General features: G+C 38.6%; 1 protein-coding gene across 4 annotated transcripts in view; it reads right to left on the bottom strand.

The window, feature by feature from the left end:
• The window catches only part of INO80D (INO80 complex subunit D), a 45,893-nt gene that overhangs the window by 13,802 nt on the left and 10,057 nt on the right, over window positions 1-22,034 (bottom strand). For all 4 annotated transcript variants that reach the window (XM_064660614.1, XM_064660615.1, XM_064660617.1 and 1 more), the window contains 7 exons: window positions 16,101-16,849; window positions 12,883-12,991; window positions 6,671-6,895; window positions 4,548-4,657; window positions 2,529-2,662; window positions 857-1,074; window positions 305-462 (listed from right to left, as the gene is read on the bottom strand). In XM_064660614.1, coding sequence (XP_064516684.1) covers window positions 305-462; window positions 857-1,074; window positions 2,529-2,662; window positions 4,548-4,657; window positions 6,671-6,895; window positions 12,883-12,991; window positions 16,101-16,849 — 1,703 coding nt within the window. The remainder of the gene's footprint in view (window positions 1-304; window positions 463-856; window positions 1,075-2,528; window positions 2,663-4,547; window positions 4,658-6,670; window positions 6,896-12,882; window positions 12,992-16,100; window positions 16,850-22,034) is intronic.

Below are 22,034 nucleotides of genomic sequence, written 5' to 3'. Positions count from 1 at the left end.
ACTGTGAATACTGTTGATTAAACTGTAACACTGACAGGCAGTAAAAATGTAAAATGAATTATTAAAATACTAAACTAATTAGGATTTTCAAAGTAGTAATTATATAAGCAAGCAGAGAACTATACACAGCCTTCTTAAAGTCTGCTTTACTTCAGAGCTCACAAACAATAGATCAAATGCTCACTTCCTTCTTTAGAATTTATAACTCTGTAAGAAAGCAAACAACTCCCCAAAATGCAGTTTAGAAACACTCACGTCTTCAGTTCACTGACTGTGTTCATGCTAGCATAAAATAAAACGGTACCTTCAAAGAAATCAAAATCTTGCAAGTCATCAGGCAGCCGCGGCAGGACATCAGAGAAGTCCTCCTGATTCAATTCCAAGTCATGTGGAATGTCTGTGATTTCGTTGGCGATATCATCAGGCAGCTCATCAGCACTCAGCTCTGGTGTGGAGGGGCTCCTGAACAGAAAGTAACATTAGTCCTTGCTGTTCAACTCTGGTTCCTCCAAAAGACAACTATGAATGCATATCCATCTAGATGGGGATGTTTCCCCATATTTTTTTACCCCATCATCTTGGAAAAAATGCATTTAGGAAGTTTCTTTAGGAAGCTTAGCCTACTCACTAAGTACATACGATGTGACATCAGGGTCAAAATATTTTATCCATCAAACCCAATCATTGCTCAAATCCAAAATGACCCACTCTGAAGTTTTTTTTCAACAGTCAGTGGAGATGCAATTTCTAGCCCTGCTCCAGATGCTGATCAGCACAGCAAAATCACACCTTTCTCCAGTGCTCATGGACAACATTCAAGCCAACAGTGGGAAACTGGGGCAGGCCTACCACTGACCTTATGTGGGGTATCTCTACTGGCAGTGAGACACTGGCAGGCATGGTGAGGTTCCCTTGGGGCACTGCAGGAGGAATGGGTTTCTGGGGCCGGCGTGGGCCTCGCCTTCTCTTCTTCTTGTGTTTTTTGGTAAGTGCAGGTGGCTTCGTTTTTTTCCTGGGTTTCCTCTGCTGCTGGTGCTGAACTTTACGGGAGCTGTCTCCTCTCAAGAAATTATCCTTCGGGAGCAAAACAATAGCAATGAGAGCATATTGAGAACAAGTGTTACTTTCCTTGCTTTTTTCTCCCTGGCCATTCCACAGACATTCACATGTAATGTAAGACAGACTGCTAATTTACACCCAGGCATGGCTACAAAATTTGATCTGCTTCCTTCCCCACTGATCCCAATGGCAAAAATAACATAGACCAAATTATGAGATATGCTAAACAGATTTATCACACATGCAGTATCAGTTTAAAAATTGTCATAGCAAAACCTAACTAAACTAGTGTGAAACTGTAACCCTTAGCAGCACTCTTGTAAGTATTAAAGACCAAACACTATTATGAGTTGGTGTTAACGCAGATAGTCTGCAGCAGCTGAAGCCAGGATCTTCAAGTGTCCCCTGCCATAACAGAGGGACAGCACTGAGGAAACAGAATTAATACTGTTGGACTCGGGTAAGGATGTGGGTAAACAACTATGGCCTCATTGCTTCTGAACAGCAATCGCTGACCCATTAAAAAATAAATCAAACCATCATCACTCTTTAGTTGCCATCATACTGGGAATGGCAGAGGAGTGTATTTGCTACAGAAGTAAACCTTGAGACATGAAAGATTGCCTAGAAGAGGGGGAAAATCCTATACAAATCTGCGTAGCACAAATTCTCACATTTTAATCCAAAAAACTCCGTAACTTACAACTATTGGAGAGCCTGGACAAAAGCAATAACAAAACCCACACAATAACCCAACGACATAACAAAAAAACCCCAACAAACAAACAAAGGCAGTTTTACACCTAATTGAAGTGAGACAAGACACCTTAAAGGAGGGACAAGACAGAAGCAGGTTTGTGAATTATCCTTAAGGTTTTTTCTGGAAAATAGAAGGCATAAAAGGAGAGCAGAGGACATCAACTTAATTTCTGCATTCTCTGAACTTGAGGTAGGCCACTGATCCCTGAAGGAGGTTAAAGATAAATTCTAATAGTTACTGGAAGGTAAATAAGGTAGCAAAACCATTATCTGCATGCTTGTAATTGCTATCTACATTTCCTCTAGAAAATATTTTGGGTCCCATGTACTGAGACTGCTTAAGCTGCAGACTTCTTAATACCACGCTCACACTCAGATCCAAGGACCAAGACTGAGCCCGAATAAAATGACCACGGGATCTCACAATGATCTTCCATTTCTCAGTTCAAGAGAGGAATTCAATTTTTTTCCAGTGAAGGATTTTCTCATGTACACTTTATTATATCCTTAAAACTATGGAAAAGATTTTCACAACATACTTTATACTGGGAATGTTTGGCATGTTTTACCCTCTTAAGAAAAATAATAGGATACGAGCTCTTAAGTTCATCAGTTTGCTAATTGTCAAGGAAGAGTGCATAGGAAGACTGGGGTTAAAACTCCTGATCATCTCAATACATAAATAAATACAGTTTTGGCTTTGTACTTACCATTTTTTTGGCATGTTCTTCGCACAGAGGTGTCTGATGTGTAATGTCAAAAACTGGCACAGAGCACTGTTGACCATCTGCAAACTTGGCTGTGCAACTTGAGAAGAGCTGCTGAGAACGGTTCAATAAGATATCTGTGCATTTCTGCATCAGGAATAACACGAGACAACGATGGAGGAACGCCCTTTGATTTATCAATCTGATAAAGATCAGAGCCTTCCACTCTATCTGTCCATAGATGTTATTTTTAATGAGTACCTTAACTTCGCTATTCAAGTTCAAAGCTAGGTAAGGTTCAAACCCAACTTTTAAGGTGAAAAAACTGCATTCATGCAGAATCTCTAATGATTTTATTATATGCTGAGATAGTTTTATAAAAGCAGGCATTTCACTAATGAGTTCTTAGCGAAAAGAAGCCTTTTCCTGGAGTCTTAATCAATAGATCAATAGTAGCAGTTGGAACAGTGTAGTCAACAGGACTATTTCCTTACAGACTAATGACAATCCATACTGAAACATTAAAGAAAGAGTATTTCTTAATTCAATCTTTTAAGGTACATTCTTGGCATTTATCTTTAGAGCACAGAAAAAGAAGTTTCAAGATCCTTCCTGCTCCTCTGAAAAAAAGATGTGCAATCAGACGGAAAGGTCAAATAAATCCAAACGTAAGCTTGCTGAGATTTCCTTCAGAAAAAACCCTTGCAGGAGTGAAAATGCTTCTAGACTTACAGTAAATCAAACAGATATCTCATTGTGGTTTTTTCTAACAACATTAGAAGAACTCCTTCTATCTTGAACAGTTGTCAGACTTCAACATCACTACGTACGTTCATAAAATGTTAAAACACAAACACAAAAAAAAGGACAAAGAAAATGAAAAACCTGCTGAACGGTCCAGATAACAGACTTGGACAGATGGGTCAGAACCAAGAGCCTGTTCATTTTAAAAGAAACTCTTTCCACTGAGAAGGAAATGCAGAGAGAAAAAAATGGGCATAAATGCAAAATCACTACCCTCGACTTCTCTGCTTTACACACACCAACAAGCAAGATCACTTAAACTTAAAAAAAAACCACCCAAAAACATTCAAATCATGAGGCAAATCCCAAAGACAACTGCACACCATGGTGCTCTCTCATACAGAGATTTTGAACTGCTCTGCAGACCACTTTTAAGGGGCCTGCAAAAAGTCAACCAAGAAAAACAAGGCATCAGCAAAACAAGAAGATTGAAAAGGTGCTGCAGTCTGATAGTAACTAGAACAGATCAGCACTAGTCACTTAAAATACCAAAACCAAAAGCTTCAACAAAAGAAGTCACTTCAAAAAAAGCACCAATAATTCTTCAGCTAAAACCAAAAAAGATAAAGTACTACACGTCATAAGTCTGTCTGTTTATAGTCTTCAGAACAAAACCTCACTTCTAATGTGCTTTCTTCTTTCTGTGATCTTTATCCATTGACTCTTAACGTCCTTTTCAAGCTTTGCTTGAAATTCCAAGCACTGGGAATCCTTCCTCATCTAGACTATGAGGTTCTGTGACCCCTTCTATTCTGCTGCTTTAAACAATGCAAAGTATGATTTCCATCTTTCTAGTCAGTGTAAGCCATCTTTTTATACTATGCATAAAAATCTGTTCCAATAACACTGTCATAGGAAGATGGTCTATTGGAACCTACCAAGAACTGCATGAAAACCAAGGAGCTGAAAGCCACATGGTTTGTACCAAGTCATAGTGAAAGATGATCATTTTTGTACAGGTTTCTTGCATCTACCAAACACAGATTACAATGTAAAATGATGTTACTATAATAGATACCGGTGGCAAACTACATATCTTCACTGTCCATAGACCCAAATCACCCAGAAAAGTTAAAAGCAAAGTAGTTGACACACTAACAAATAGGTATTTCTTTGTGAAAACTTATTTGTCAATGCAAAAATCTAACAAACAAACAAAAAACCCCTAAAACAGAACTTCCACGCCTGAATGCAACTCCCAAAGAGTTAAGAGGATACGCTGAAAACAGTGCCTGGTGAACGGAAGGGCCTTGTTAGTGCACTGCTCTCCCTTCGAAGTCCCGCTGCAGGTTGTTGGTTCTGCATCTCTCTGCCTCACTTGGCTTGTGCTGAAAAGAAAACATAAAAGAATTTAGAGACAAAGCCCCAGTTTTGGGTGGTTACTTAACACAATTATTGCACTGAACGTGGCACAGTAGGATGGAAAATTATCGCACACATGTGTGTGTCATGATCCAGATGGGGTGCAGGCTACCACCAGACTCTACACAGGGACACAGAATAGATGTCAATGACAGGTGAAGGTGTGACTGCAGTAACAGGATTCTCGTTTATTTCACAGGGCCTTAATTGTAATGAGAGGTGCTGTGTGCTGCTACCATGTAAATATTACAACACCCTGCAACAGAGCCAAGGGCAGCAGTAGTTGAGTGTCAACACAGTGACTCTCAAAAGGAGGTCAATCTTTAGAATACAATGTATTGGGTATGCCTATGTGGGCAGTCAGGTGCACTTCCAAGCCTGTTCATAAATCAAAACATGCCGAGCATCCCCAGAGCTTACATGCAAGCATGTGCTCAGACAAACTTAGACTGAGCTCTGGAGTGGCAGAGCCTGAGCGTGCTCAACATGGATAAAAGCTCTCCTTCATCAACGTGCTACAGCCCAATCCACCAGCAGGTGCCCGGAGCTGGGCACTCCCTCAGCACAGCCTCTATGCTTTGAGCCTGAGCTGCAAGCAGGCGACCAGGCAGCAGTGTGGACGAGCACCGCAAGTGTTACACAGCTCGCTTGGTGTTAGCCTGCACTCGAGGCATGTGTCACCTTCAGTGGAAAGCTGGCGATTCCAGGGCTGGCTTTCACCTCTGTACACGTTGTTTTCTAGGTTGACAAAAAGCTGTCTGTAGCCTGACTGTTTTTCTTCGGCCAGTTCTGTCATCAATTGCACTTTGACTGAGCAAAGTTTTAGTTAGCAGTATTACTCCTGAGAAAAATGTCATAACTGAAAAGACTCTTTGGTTACTTAAATTAACCAGAGCAATGATGACAGGCACACCTGGCTTTGCTGGTCTACCCAAAACAACATAATCTTTTTTTTGCGTAATAAAAGGCAAAAATAATGGGGGAAAAACCAGCAAGAGCTTGCCAGTTCTGGCGAAGTTTTGCTGTAGTTTAAGTTTGGAGAAATTTCCACAACTTTTTAAACTAGTAATGGACTTCTATGTTACATCTCTGAGCAGCTCTTCAGCACCACTCCACCTCCCCAACAATAAACCCTCCAACTGTCATGAACCACAGCCCAGGAACAAATGCATCCCATGAACCATACTCTCAGTAACTTGCTCCAACCTGCATCTCATATTTTATCCACTACACCCCACAGTTGCACATCCTGTAAAGCCAAACTGCAACAGCAAAAGGATGCTGCTGATACCCCAGACATAAACACCAGGGTTCAGACTTAGTCTGTTCCTGCACAAATATGAATCAACCAACTCTCCATATGCTGAGAGCTGGAGGGATGTTGACATTATCTAGAAAGAATTCCCACAGAAGGTAACCTTCAGAGTTGTTAGAAGATATTTATTTTGTTGCCAAGTTTCATTTAATGTTAGATTGAGTTAAATCTAACAAAAAGCATGAGCTTAAGTTTGATTTGCTGGGAAGATAATTAAGAGGAGGTACAGACTTTTCAAAAGAAGCTGTCTGAAAAACAAAATCTGAATTGAAGCAGTGAACTACAGACCAGACTGCACACTTTCTAAAGAAATGGGCATAGTAAAGTACCAGGTATTTGAAGGAAGCCAAAATACATAGATCAATTAGTAAGAATAAATTCTAGCAGGCCACTAATTTCTTTTGTGACATTTAAGAAATTGGGCCCAGATACTGCTGGACAAACAATCCATATTTTAAAACATAAAGCTGGAGAAGGCCTGTCTTCATGGAAGACTCTGTATGCCATGTTTATTTTACTCCACTGACAGCCATTCACGTGTCGTGGTTTTACACCTTGTGCATTACTACCTGTTTCAGAGTTCAGCATTTCAGCTGCTGGATGCTCAGCCCAGCTCCACCCTGTCCCAACCCCAGGTTACTGCAGTCACAAGGGAAGGTCTAACCTGGTACAAGCACATGTAGCTCTTCGGAGTTCTTGTATGAGCTGCCCAGCACGCTCCGGCTCTCTGCTGGCCGCCTGCAGCAAGGCTTTCCGGAGCGTATGCCGGCATTTCTTCTGACGGGATTCTGCCCGCTCCAGGCGGCAGAGGTGCTTGTATTTCTGCTGAAAGTAAGTGCAAAGTCTGGTCACCCTGGAACTCCTGTCATCTGCATTGTCATCATCGGACCTGAAGGAGGGAAAATAAAAACAAATGGGCTTTAAGTTACTCCTTTTTTTCCACGGAAGCTATTTTGTCACTTTAATAGAATTGTTAAGTTGGCATCCATCTTCTAGCCACACAAACATCCAAAGACTGAAATCAGGCAGGGATGCTTGAGAAATAGTAAGAGCAGGATCCCTTTTAAATTCTAAAGGTACTTGCCCTTCTTAGTATGTCATTATTAGAGATTACATCAATTTATCATCAAGTCTGACACATTTAAATGTCTAGAGCCTGCTGTTCAAAAAAATCTATACTGTTAACCTTTATTTACTGTAAATGTCTTGGCAAATGAGACAAACGCTTAAATCAAAGTGCAATTAATGGAGAGGACAAGGGTGGAGAACTGTGTAGTGGAAATTTATTGAGGAAAGGTCATGCTGGAAAAGATGGTCAAATTCTAACAAGTACCAAAACCGCTGACTTTTTCCAATTCCTTTTACTCTGCCAGGTGGTGTATTGCTTTCTAAACCAAATTACAAACTAACACAGCTAACAGCTGATACTGATTTCTCCTTGCTGCAGAGTTAAAGTTGAGTTACTGTAAGTAGTAAAGAAGAAATTCACATTTAACTCCAAAGGTAGTGATGGAAAAATCAGACCAGGGCTAAGCAATGACCAGATGAAGGACAAATCCAATTCTTTGTTTGCTTTAAAAAGCCTTTTCCCATTTCTCTTGGCTTTCTGAACACCTAGGCACATATCAACAAGACCATCAAACCATGTCAACACATTCAGTTAAATGAAGTAAAAGTCACGAAACAGAAAATCATCACTGGAATTTGCTAAAACAACAAGGTCCATGAAGTTACTCAGAAGTCCTCCACAACAAGCTCTAGTTTGCAGAATGAGTTTTTTGTTCACGAAGCAACGAAGTGCACATGTTGAATCTAAGAAAAGTAGGCTTTGTTCAGTTTTAACTTTAAGTTTTTCCTATAGAAGAGAGAGACTTTATGCTAACTTTCCTATCTGTAACACAAAGGGCGGGCAGGGGAAAGTAGAGAAATCCAAGCAAATGAAGCAAATCAAAAGCTCACAAGGTTCAGACTGCAGAGCTTGGCAAGACTGAATGAGCTGACCCCCAAACCTGCACACAGCAAAGCAGACCAGAACTAGCTGAAATAGAAGAGATCTGAAATACCATCCATGATATTTACTAAACACAGTAAGATCCAGAAATGCAGACACAAGACCTGTCCCTGAAAAGCATATGACGAGGACCTACTTTCCTTTCTGGAAACTCTGACTCTATTTATATGCAGGCCAAATTTAAGAGACTGCAGCCATCTCCACTAGGGCTGTCCACAAAAACTCTGCAGCAGCAAACACTGCCTTGACACAAATGCACGTTTTTATGAAGTTTTATGTAAAGTCAACCATTCCATGTATTTTGTTTGTTAAATCAGATTATTATTATTTTCTAGAAGCATAAATTACAAGTAATTAACCTATGCAATTACATGCTTTGCAGCAAATACAACCTGTTAAAAATATTTAACATATGTAATGTTTAAAATATTTTTACACTGAAAATTAAAAGAAAATACACTTTTAAGATCTCTTAGGAAAGAATGTTTACTGGGAAAAACTACCTGTTTAGAAAAAAGTAATTGTGGGCTATTTAATATAGATTTTCCTTCTTCCAATGTATTAATAAAAAATGGGAATAAATGGATGGCATATATATTTATAGATAGGTTTAACATCTGTAGATATTTCATTACTGCTCTGGGCCAAGACTTTTAAACAAAGTTGCAGATATACTGATTTAATTTTAAATATGGTTAAAATTAGAAAATACTTTTTCTTTGGGGGAAAAAAAAGTGGAAACAGCATTTTTTAATGTAAATTTCTCTATATTTAAGACTTTTTACTTCCTTCACATTGAAAGAGTCAGAAAAAAGGTCACTGTACACTGAAATATTTTTGAAATGCAGTTTATGAGATCCTTTTTAAAAAGTAGAGGAAGAAGTAGAAAGAAATCATGCCTGCAGTGGGCAAGGGCTTATTTTGAGCCAAACAGTTTCTAAAAACCTTTTCAGAATTTTGTTTTCAGGCCAGTAAGATTAACCAAAATGTTTATATGTTCAGAGAAACCTAAAAATACCAAAATAAAACCTATTTTTATTTTTTCAGTAGTCAAGTACTGAAAACGAAAGGTACTTTTATTATTGTCCTTTCATAAAGAAGATTACCAACTTCTATTTAGTTTATTGTCTTAAACTGCATATAGAGCTTCTGAAGTTCAACTTAATGCGTGGCATTTAATTTTTAAAAAGATTTCTGAAAGTGCACGCAAGCCATTTGATAGTCCAAAATGGTTCTTCCCTTTCAGATTGTCATGTGTGAACATCAGGGGAATTATTGCTGAGTGTTCATGAAGAAAACAAAGACAGCACAAAGCAGCAGAAAGGAAGAGCAAAAGGGTAGCACGAGCAGTCAGGCACCACCAGGGAACAAGGAGAACATTCTCTCTATTCTGAGATACCCAAACAACTATACTTCAAATCCCTCCTTACAGAGAAGTTTTGAAGAACCTTCCCTTCTTTCTTTTAGTTATTCTAGTTAATGTGAGTTATTAAATCCAACTTTCACAATACAGTGTTGATATTTGCTCCTTTGAGTGGGGTAGTATGAGGAGGGACTCACACTCCTTTTTCAAACTTGCTACTTGAAACGCTTGCTTTATCTATATTTCAGTGTACAAAGTGAAAAACCACTTTGTTATAAAGTCACTTGTTTTCCAGTACCTTCCAAGCTACCAAACCCAGAAATCAAATAATCTAGGGGAAAGCTTCACTAATCTGCAGCAGGGAACAGCCCATGCTTTCTCTCCAAACTACTGCTCCCATAAGGGATTCCTCCCACCTCAACAGCCTTCTCTGCCAGCCACCCGGCCTGCACTGTGCCCACTACCAACTCCTGTGCTACTATTTGAACTCAAACATTTGTGCCTGCCTCAAAGCACTGCATCCCAGAATCCTGGGAGCACAGGAACACGGTTTTTCAAAATTAAAGCACAGAATAATAAAAGCAAACATTTGGCCTGCATTTCCACAGGTGATTGCAACAATATGAATTTTACAGATTAAAAGGCCAGAAGGCAAGTGAACCAAAAAAATATATTAGTGTTGTCGTGGTTTAACCCCATCCAGCAGCTAAGTACCAGGCAGCTGCGTCCTCACTCTCCCTGCTCCCACCAGTGGGATGGGGAGGGGAATCAGAAAAAAAACATCTTGTGGGTTGAACTTAGAACAGTTTAATAATGGAAACAAAGTAAAATATACTGCTACTATTTACTGTAATGGGGGGGAAAAGAAAAGAAAACCCAAGGAAAACAAGTGATGTCCTATACTACTGTTCATCACCCACTAAACTGATCAGCCCACCCCCGAGCAGTGCTCAGCTCCTCCCCGACAACTCCCCCCAGTTTATATCCTGATCACAATGTATGGAGTATCCCTCTGGGCAGTTCAGGTCAGCTGTACCAGCTGTGCTCCCTCACTGCACCTCTGCACTCCCTCTGGTGCACCTCCTCTCTGGCAGATCATGGCAAACCAAAGTGTCCTTGACTTAGGGTAAGCACTACTTAGCAACAATCAATCCATCAGGGTGTTATCAACATTATTCTCATCCTAAACCCAAAACACAGCACTGTATCAGCCAGTAAGACAAATCAAGCACTATCCCAGCTAACACCAGACACTGTTAACACATTAACTTTAAACGATTCTGGTGAATTTCTGAGAGTTTAAGAGCAGCTGGAGTGTCACACAAGAAGTTCAACTGAAAGTTAGAGGATTCCCCCCACAATCACATAAGCAGAAATGCTGAGAACCAGCTGTCCAGGAAAGCAGAAATTAACTGTTCACTTTCTTTCAATGGTCTATTCTGAGAAGCATCCCTTCCACTGTCTTCCAGGAAGTTGAATGGAAAAGGATAGAATGAAGTTAGCTGGTGGGACCACAAGCTCAGACACAAATAAACAAAGAAAAAATAGCCTTCATTTTACTGTAAAAACCAGCAATTAAATCCTGTAACATAAAAGATGTGATTTCAGAAAGTAAAAGTTTTAAGAAACAATCTCCATTGGTTTTCTGGTAAAATAAGTCTCCAAAATTCAGAGCTGTAACAAGTCCCTGGCTGACTAAGTTAGGAGCCACGAGTCTGCACTGCCAGATTAGCAAGACAGAGTTATTTTGACAAATCAAATCTCCCCAGACATAGTTTGAACTAATTCATCACCTTCAGCAGCAGACAGATCACATTGCAGAAGTGTCAAAGTAAAACATTTCAGGTAATAAAAACCTCTACAGAAGCTTGCAGAGTAGGAATTAAAGTTTTAGAAGGCTTACATCAAGTGAATGTTTATCCATAATCAAAATTAGTAACGTTGTTGAATGGCTAACACTGGGCAGGCTGATAGAAGTACAAAAGCAGTCAGTAGCATACAAAATTTTATCCATCATGATTAGTTAAGACAGCATTTAACTGAGGTGCACAAAATGCTAGAACGGAACAGAAAATGTCAAGACAAGGTACCATTTTTCTCTCAGTATGTGAAAAGAGTAGGAAGAATCCAAAGGAAGTTAAGACAAATAGAACACAAAACACACAGAGATGACCTTTATAAGTTGACAAAAAAATAGGGATATATGGAAGAATAAAATCAAATGTCAGAGAGAGAATAGTGTAAGGGAAGTTATTTAATAGATATATCTGCTGTGAAAAAATACGTATGATTTAAAATTCTGAAGTCTGTTCATGTTTTCCCAAAAGAGTTTATTTAAAAGCTGTCTTTTAAGCTAAAACTGTTTGTGAAAGCTCATTCTCTGACTGCTGATGCCCTAAAAAACGATGGCCATTCATAACAAAAAAAACCCACCCTTTATTTTATAAAAGAAAAGCCCACACACTGTTTATTAGCTTTGATTCACTGAAGACTCTTAGTATTTAGCATCCTGGGGTGTGTCCTGATGACAGACACAGCTTTATTGTTCACTTTGAGGACAATCTTTAGAGAAGGCAAGAAGTTTTAGTAAGTTTCAGAATTTCCATGTAATAACAAAATAAAGTTTCATTAACACGATTATTCTAAGTGTTATATTTAAAAATTAAACGAATGGGGGAAAGTTGTAATACCAAAAGGCCAGTTGCATAGTAAATGAGAATCACGTTATAGAAATTATAATCAAATTCTATTGAGACTCCAATTTCTTTGTTAAAAACATTCTTTGTTACAATACTATGCTCAGGATGCTTTGTTTTAACTTTGCACTTTAAAATTTACATTAATAGACATATATTATCATATCCTGCTGTAAGTTCAGATTCATGGCTTAGCAGTACATAGAGAACATCATAAGCCTTTCTGCACCAGCAGCTAATACCTGCTCTGCTTATCCCTTTGATCACATCACTTCCTTTCAATGTTCACAAGTATTGACAGAGGGTTATTCAACACTTAATTAAGAAAAGAAATACCATGGCCTTTAAAAAAACACATTAAAACAACAGCCTGCACAAATACTATAAGGATTAATGAGTGAAATGTAGCAAGTTTACTAACAAAGTTATTAACAAACAGTAGGAAAGACAAGAAACCATACCAACTCCATTTGGTTATAATTCAGGACCTCCACTCCGCAAGGCACACGAGTTAATTAATAAATCCCACTAAACTCAATTAAATTTAGACAAACAAGCTTAAATCCTTTCCTGATGCATCCTTCTGATAGCAGACTGCACAAAGGTCTCTAAGTTAGCTGAAAACTGGGACAGAAGGCAACAAGCTGTTTCACAGCTCTTACAGACAAATGAGTTCAAACAATCCTTTGTTTCAGCAAAGCACTTGAACAAGTGCTTAGGTTCCACTGACTCCACTTGAAGTGAAACTCACATTTACATGATTTATTCCATCAAGGCCAGCATGAATACTAAAGAATGATACTCACTCAGGTCTCTCATAGCCGAGGCTTTCTCGGATAGACCATGCAACCTGGTAAGGGGAGGTTTGCTCTGAATCCTCCAACTCTTCTCCACTGTCTTCAGACCAATCCAGCCCTAAGGGAATTGAAAACATGAAAGCTGGATGAAAAGAGTATCCACCTTATATAAGCCTCGGGGCAACCTGTGGCAAAGAGGTGAATGTGCAGTATAGTTACAAGCATAATTATGTTTGATTAAATTATATAATATTCTCATTTACACAGGAAAAGTTACAGTAGCGGCTCCATTGCAACATGAAAATAGCATGCACTGATTTTTGTCATAAGCAAGGGTTGTTTGTTTTTTTTTAAATCCTTACTGGCTTCTTTATCCATAAACAGTGGAAGAAAAATCACCAGTTTTCTTACCCACAGAAAAATATTACAGTTTTCATAACCAAGCACATGGGAACTTTAGAGACAAGGTAAGGGAGAAGTCCCTGTCACAAAGAACTGACTACCTGGTAAATTTTAATACTGTATGATCTAAATAGGCCAATTTCATTTCTGTTTATATTCTGACCCCTTCACTGTGCCCTAACACAGAGAAGAATATGAAAATCACAAGACACAGCATCACAGACAGAGATAGATACACAGCTACACGGTGTGTTCCTCTGCTCAGTTCCTGTCACTGCTGGCCAAATGCACGAAGAGAGAGCTAAAGGGAGAGACACAAACACTCCTGCACTTTTACCAAGCAGCACATTTTCATTTAATGATGATGCAGTATTGTGTGCACCAGCAGCCTCAGTTAGTCAATCCACACACAACTGTTGAGCATGACAACCAGAAAGAGGCCAGTAAGTTCTCAGGTGAAACATTCTGTCTAGAACTTCATCTTTCACAGCTTTTCCTACCCTCTCTCCCACATCCAGTGAAATTCTTGCCACTTTCTTGTAGCAGGTGGGATAAAATTCCACTGCTGCATTTGCAAGCCAGCATTTTTTCTTTTTTGCTTTCTTCTCCGCTCCTTGAAAATGGAGCAGCAGTTGGGATAAGAGTTAGGGAGCATTTTATTTTTGTTAAAAATAAACTAAACAACTATATCTGAGATGATTCTGAAGCCAGATGCTTTGAATTTGGGAAACGCATCAGTACTTGGTCACCTACTTTCACAGTTAGAGACACACACACCTATGCTTGGAATGCAATCGTTAGGAGCATCTTCATCATACAGAAGCAACACTTTAACATGAACCACAAACATCAGAAACCAAATTTTTCAGGAACTTCAGTGTCCTTTTATTTTTTAAGACATGCATTTGAACAAAATTAAGATATATTAAGAAATTTAATGAGATGTCAGAATTATACTTTCAAGGTAAGTGGTTCTTTTTCCTCATGCCCCTTTCATAAAGGAATGAAAAAACAACTTAATCATCATTTGATAACGATGTCCACAACTGACAACCATGTAACAAATTGTTTACCCAAAGTTTAAAAACAAAATCAGAAGTTGTGTTCTTTTGCTTCTAATGGGCACTGCAGAAATGAAGGAATAAAATCTAATCCAGATTCACTATACTGACACTGAAGACTGCAGTTACATTAATATCCAATTACACAGCTCTGATGTAGGTACACATAAAACTGGCTTAATCTTTTAAAGATTCTGTGCAGTCATCTCTACTGCTACTCTATCATAAAAAAGAAATCCTGAAGTTCCCTGAACTGGCATAACTAGTCTTTAATATTAAGACATATAATGAATAAAAAACAAATATATTTTCCACTCTCATGTAACTTATATGTGAATTCTTTTACTTTGCCAAATATAAACTGTTCTAAATGCATACACATACAGTTACGCATCTGCATAACTGTACATGTATAGGTCTAACTGGTTTTTTTACTATGCCTCTTTTTTAGTAAAATGTATTCTCTTCACCACTTGAGAATGTAAAACATTAAATACAGAAAAGATCTTTCTACAGTCTTTCAAACACAGGTCACTTTCAAAGCTATTGGGGTCTGTAACACTCAGAAAAGCCTCTGGAGTTGCCATTCCTCTAAAGACCTGCATTATATATAGGACCATCAAAGCTGTTTTCTGAAGAACAACATCCTTTGGAGACATGCTATGGGTATGCTAATTATCTTCTGAACAAATAGTCAAGCTATCCCATGAGTGCCAAAGGGCAGATCTTAACAGCAAATTAAGGAAAGGTTAATTGAAACAGCAAAAATTACAGATGTTTCCAATTAAATAAGACACTATATGAAGAATGTCTAGATTCATTTGAAGTCTTTTTTTAAAAAAACATCATAAATAGTGTTCCTGCTCTAATATCACACACTGACTCACATTTCCATTTCCCTTTTAGTATTTTACTTGTTAGAAAAGTACAATCTAAAACTAAGCCAAAAAGTAACTTTGGTGGGTGAGGAAGACAAAAAGGGCAGATCGGTGTGCCTAGGTCTGTATTCACCATCAGACAAATAAACCACGAGGTCAGTTGCCTTCTCAAAGCCTCACAGAGCACTACTACCATACCAGCAAGTTGGTTGTATTTGCTTACACTTTCACAAGCAGCTATTGAATTATGGTTTCTAGATAATAAGTAAGGGTAAGACTATTCCTGCACTGATATGTGGACAAGACTCCACCCTCCAATTACCTTCTGCAACAGTGATGCTCTCCTGCAGTGGTCTTCTTTTTGTTCATCCACTTTCTATAAACCAATAGGCCCAGTCAAGAAAAACTCTCTTTTGCTATAATTTTCCAATCAAGTCAGCTGGAAATTTGGATTGCAGAGAACGACAGGCCAAATCTCCAAACTTCTACTTGCATTCATTTTGTAATGTGCACATGTCACACATCTAATATTTAATCTAACTTTGTCCACTCATGTAGGTACAGCTAGTGTCACCTTTACTACTTGAGTTTCAAACCTTCTATATGATGTCTCTATCATCCAAGCAATTTTTCTACACCTCAGTTTCATTTCTCAAATGGCTAACAGAACATTAAGAATAAAAACCAACCAAAATGCCATAAACCATATATGATGGACGCAGGCATTCCCTTCATAGAGAACAGAGCTAAAGAAAACACCAAGATTACCTAGCTCAAGGTTATTTTGTGAGGACCGCACACGAATGCAGGACAGGGCTAGAAGACCTTCCCCTTTTTTGGTTTTAGGTCAAAAAGTAAGGCTGCGGTGCCTCTATTATCTGCTCACCTAAATGAGGAAACAGATCAGTGTCCAGCTGCTGTTTTCGAGTGCACAGTTTCACCAGTCTCTGTAGCCGGCTCATGCAGGACGAGTGCGGAGAGAAGGCTGTGGCTTTCATGAGGACCCGATCAGTCCTTGGTGGGTCCGTGACAGGAGCCCTGGCGGGTGGCAGGAGAGGCAGAGGTCTCTTGTTAGACAACTGCCGGGCTTGTGCTATAGTGTGTGTGGTGGGTGCCACTCCCTGCATTGGTAGGCTGGTGTTCAGAGGTTGAGGTGACTTGCAGACGATGCCCTGCGGTAGCCCTGTTGGCTTTAACGAAGCTGATGAAGGTGGCAGATGGGAGTGCTGCTGCTGCAGAGGCTGCTGCTGCAAAGGTGCAGGAATGGGGCTAAAGTGCTCTTGGCGAACTTTTAAAATCTCTGTCTCTCTCTGGCGCTGCCGGTTTTGAGCCAACTTGCTCTGCAACTTTTTCCTCACTGTTGCCCCTTTCTTTAGGTCATCATCCTCCTCATTGAAAGCAAAGGGGTCTTCTAATTCTGCCTCCAGGTAGTGGAGAGGAAGCCTTGCCCCTGGAGGGGAGAGGGACATCCCATCCAGTCCATTGGGCATCTTCAAGGCCAGGGTGGGCACTGTCAGACTGAAGGCCATAGCATCCATCTGATGCCTGACCTTCACCTCCTCTATGGGATCATTCTTTTTCTTCCTCTCCTTTTTCGGTATAAAGCCAAGTACCTGCAGGTGGCTGTTGCAGTACCTTTGAAAAATAAAAGCAGTCGATTATTAACTAAACTCCTATAAGTAAAATATGAAGAAAAGACATCACTTAAAGGAAACCCAAACACACATCTCAAGCAAATATAAATCGAAACACAAGAGGTTTTATAAGAAGTGTACACAACTGCTTATAATAAAACAGGTAACTCTGGTGCTCCCAACATGTAACAGAAAACAAAAGGTTATACAAGGGACAATCTCTAATCTTAAGATATAAAAGTCTTCATTCACTAGTCATAGGAGATTCACACACAATCATTCAAAATCTTAACTCTCTAATAGGGTGAATACTCACAAAACAAAGTGAACAAAACAAATGGACTGTCTGATACATAAAACATTAAGAACTTAAGCCATTAAACAATCATTTAAAAAGCTCCCAAGAAATATTACATTGAAGACTACTTCCTTTCATTTGCCTGTTTGTTCAGTGGAAATAGTTAACATTTTCATTAATGCACACATTATTATTATGAATTCCACTGTAGTAGGGAGAGCAGTTTCTTATAAGGACAATCTCACTAGATATCTGCTGCAAAGGGTCATTATTTGCAAATAAAAATCCAGTTATAAAAACAAATTCTCTCCTGCTAGAAAATATTTACACAATACCAAGAATATGTATACATACAATCCACAAACATAGATTTTAAGTTCTAATATGAAAGACTTTTGAAGCCATGTTATTAAAAAAAGTTTTTGAGAATTTGTCATGGAAGTTTTTTTAAAAAATCACAATTTATGTCCACAGGTAACATATTAAAAAGTAAAAAATTAACCTTTATCTGATTAAAACAAGCAGGTGATAGAAATGTAGGAATCATGATCTGATTCTTTTCCTGTTTCCCACAGGCAGGCACTCCTGCCTCTGTAGAATGCTACCAGCCATCAGAATTCTGCCCTTGCAGAATCCCATCTATAACCTGCAGCTTATAGATGAAAACAAAGATATAAGGAAAAAGTGATGTCTACATCCAAGTATTTGTGAATAAGGAAATAGCCATGAAGGTATTCTTTAAAATCTGATCAATACAAACCTGAGAAAAGTAAGTTTTGTGGAACAAATAGGTTAAAATTAATTTATTCCTGGTCTTTATGGAGAAAAAAAAAAAGCCCAAACCAAACATCACAAAAAGTTTAACACTTCAGCTTAGTGACTTTCAAACTGTTGGCCCATCTCTAAAGAAGCAATGTGTGAGAAGCTTCTAAAGAGTCCTTAAAAGGTAAAAAAGAGAAATCAAATTCATATATGCTCTTTAATGATCTCCATATATACAGCCTCTTGAGGGTTCCACACTCATAAGGATTCACAAATCAGAAAAGTCTGAAAAGTACTGCTACTTATTACTGTCTAAATAATTTCTTGATTATATTATGTTGTAAGTAATAAATAAAGCTAGATGAGGCAAGCTGAAAGCCAGCAATTTGTGGAGTCCTTATTAGAACACACTAGAATACTGTAAATTCATACTGAGAGACACATTTCTAAAAAAAAAATTATATAATGAGGGCTCAATAAAGCTTCCCTTAAAGTCAACAAGCACTGTTTCCATGTTTAAAATTATGCACTTTTAAAATATTTTGTTTGAACAAGACTGGTATCAGTTACAACAGCATTTTTAGTATGACAGGAGAAAAAAACAATAGACAAAACAAACACCAGGGAATTCTTTTCCCTCTTATGCCAATAAAAAGTGTTTTGCTCAATGTGAATGCTTCCCTTATATTGTTCAGAACTTAAATATTGTCATCTTGTGCTTTTGCTGATGTGAGGAGGTAAAACTAGATTGTTTTCATTGTACAAACAAGAAAAAAATAGAAAAGGTGAATAAAGCTATGAAAAGGTAATAAGCTTGCTAACATTCTCTGACTTTTAGGCTATTCAGGCTTTGGCTTGTTCTTGTTCATTTAACTCTAATACAGTAATTTTTATATGGCAGAGAATAAAGCTTTGGCTCTTAAACTGACCATACTGCACCACTGAGAGTCAACTGGACAAAAACCCATAGATGTCAGGCTACAACATACAGATCACATGCACTTGCAGACTCCAGTATACAATGACTTGGCTCTGTGCTTTAAGGCTCTACCAACTCTCTGTCTTCCAGCATAACTGACACGGTAACATCTTGGACTAACAGGAGCAGGAAGAAGCCAGGAAGAGCACTTCAATCTCCTCTGGGTAAAGAAGACTACACACAAGCAGTTTTGGCTAGACTAGCCATAGGAGATTAGCACCAACTCAACCCTGACCTTGTCAGGCTCTAGCTGGTCCCACACAGAGCCAGGGGGGCAAGCACACCCAGTTCCCCATCCTCCAGTTTCCAGGATGGCTTTTTAGTTGGCCCTGGACCCAACTGGCTCTGACTTTATCCAGTACTGCAGAGTCTGCATTAATAGTTCATGCTCCATGGAAGTCAGATTACTGGGAAGGCTAGCACAGCACCTGCAAGTAGCACAATGCTTTTCACATAGCTCTGAGCATGAAACCCATTCGAGTCAAGCTGGGCCTATAAGAGCCAATTCTGATATGCCTGTCTTAGTGGCTGAGTCTGTCACCTCTGTAACCCGTCTGTGAGTTATTCTCAGCTGACAGTATCACATTGAGTATCTAATACGATTTTTTGTCCCCTTCCCTACTCAGAGCCAAAAGCATTTTTTGTGTGCAAGTAAGATCAAGTGAAGTCCACACATATGGTAAGAGCAGTGGGTTGATATCCATTAAAATTATCAAAACGTGAAGCACACAAAATCTGATGGGCTCTGAAGGCTTCAGCTGGACAGTTTCCCTCATCCACTAGGAGGACAAGAATTCAGACAGTGAGTTTTTCTACCTACAGTTGCATTCTGCTTCTCAGTACATCCCAGACTGGTATTGATTTCCATCACTTACTTAAGATCCAATAAACTGGGGAACAGCTTGCATATTAACAAAATATTTAAAGATTGTCTTGAAAGAGGAGATTTAAAATGGTGTTTAACCCAACTAAATTGTAATAACCCTATATTTAAAAATTAAGTTGAACTTCATTATGTATGTCTGTATTTGGCTAAGAAAGAATTAGGAGATGCATTCAGAGAAAATACAAATACAAAAATCTATGTCTGTATCTTCTCATATATATGTTCTTTAAAAAAAACCAAGATACTGAATAGAGAAACTAGACTTCAAATAAGGCATTGAAGTCACACTATTAATAGATCTAATTTGTAGATCTATTAATGTTAACGGTTAATAAGAAATCTAATAATATGGCACAATATTAAACATCTTTGTGGTTGGTAGCATCTCATTTGTCAGGGTCAAGTGATAATTCTTTTTAATTATCTGTGGACAGACTATGAAGCTTTTGGCATATAATGCACGCATCTTCTTGACTTTTTTTTTATAATCTTTAAAAGTATAAAAAGAAGATAGCTGTCAGAGCATCATACAGCCTGCTTCTGATCATGTACAGTTGCATGTGTAAAACTGTGACAAAATGACCATCTGACAGTAATTTTGTATACAAAAAATTAAAAGCTATGAGTGAAGAACTCAGACACAGCAAATCTTTATATTGAACAGAGTGTGAAGAAAGTCTCCTAAGAAACAGATACAGGTTTGCCTGCCAAAAAAAAAAGTTCAGATGAGCCACACTCTTATCACTAGCATTCATTAAATTTTATTGTTAAAACTAAACTCTGCCCTGAGAAGCAGTCTTTTAAAATATTCTTTCAAACTATCACATCCTCTCATTTGAAATTAAAAGTTTATTTTCTCCTTCAGACACCTGCTGTCCTCTTCAAGTACTGTAATGTGACACTCGACATGCAATTGAATTATTCTAATATAACATACACCAGATGTCATGACCACACTTCACTTTAACTTGAGAAAAATCAAAAAGAACAAAGTGCGAACTCAATTCAAGGTGTAAAGAAAAATCGCAAATTCCATGGGAACATATGAGACATAAAGAAGTGTCATTAAGTACTATTACTTCTATTGTTTTCAAGTATGACCCCTGGTAAACAGCAACTCTGGCTCAGTCAGCTCTTGCATCTGAAATTACAGCATACCATTTGTGCTAACCATTTCCATGATCATTCCTGCGAGCTTATTTCCAAAGAGCCTCAATTGTACAGTAGCAAAGAAACACTCACCGACTGTCAAATTACAGCTTAAAGTTATTCATCTTGTGCCATTTGAGCATTTGCCCTACAGCTTTTGACAAACATTCATGTTTTTTTTCTCACTTCATCAGTCTCCTCAACTGAAATGGCAGGTGAAGTGCAAGTTAATTTAGAGCACAGTCCAACTGTTGTTTCAGACAAGAGAGGGAGCTGTGAGCTGAGAAGGAAGTTATATGTAGGGCACAGTGGGAACACTGCTAATAATGCAAAAGGTTAGTGAATGGCAGCTAATAATGTGAAAGGTCAGTGAATAGTGGTTTGACTTTTTTTGGCATATTTTGTTTATATTTTAGGTTTAAAAAGCATTTCTAGTTGAACAAGCCTCACATAGTTAACATAGACGTTAATTAAATACTGTATTACTGGCAAACCCTGCAATGACAACTCCAAAGAAATAAAGTCATATATAGCTGTCAGACAAGATCAGACAAATTCTGCTATTTCAGCCCCAGCAGCACCAATGAGACTAGTGTTCAGGAAGCCTTAAAGAGCAAGGAAGAATGCCCTTGTGGCTACAGTATGGGCTGCAATTCAGGAAATCTAGTTTGAATTCCAGCTCTCAACAACTTCAAGCACTATCTCTTGCAAGGCATTTAATACCTGGACACCTTGGGCATCTTCATTTGGGCAAGGAGGGTGAGAGAAAGGAGGGAAGCAAAGAAGAAAGGGAGTGGACAGCACTTTCCCAGCTGGTTCATCTGTTATCAAGTAATATTTATTTTATTCCAGTAATACAACACTACAGATTGGTACCAAATCACAAACACTGAATTGTAATTCTGGATTTGTCTCTATGTGTCACTGTTCCCTGTGCCCAGAAGATATGCATTTTCAACTGTTTGTCCTGCAAAAGCAGATGGAAGCGTGCTTTTGGCACTCCTGGCTAAACAAGCAGCCCTTTTTAAGAGCAGGTACTGTGACTGACAAAGCAAATTAGTCAGAACAGCTGATATTGTGGTTTGATCCACAGTTTATGGTGAATTTGAGAA

Source organism: Pseudopipra pipra, chromosome 7, assembly GCF_036250125.1.
Source record: "Pseudopipra pipra isolate bDixPip1 chromosome 7, bDixPip1.hap1, whole genome shotgun sequence".
Taxonomy (NCBI): domain Eukaryota; kingdom Metazoa; phylum Chordata; class Aves; order Passeriformes; family Pipridae; genus Pseudopipra; species Pseudopipra pipra.
This window is presented reverse-complemented; position numbering and strand designations above follow the sequence as displayed.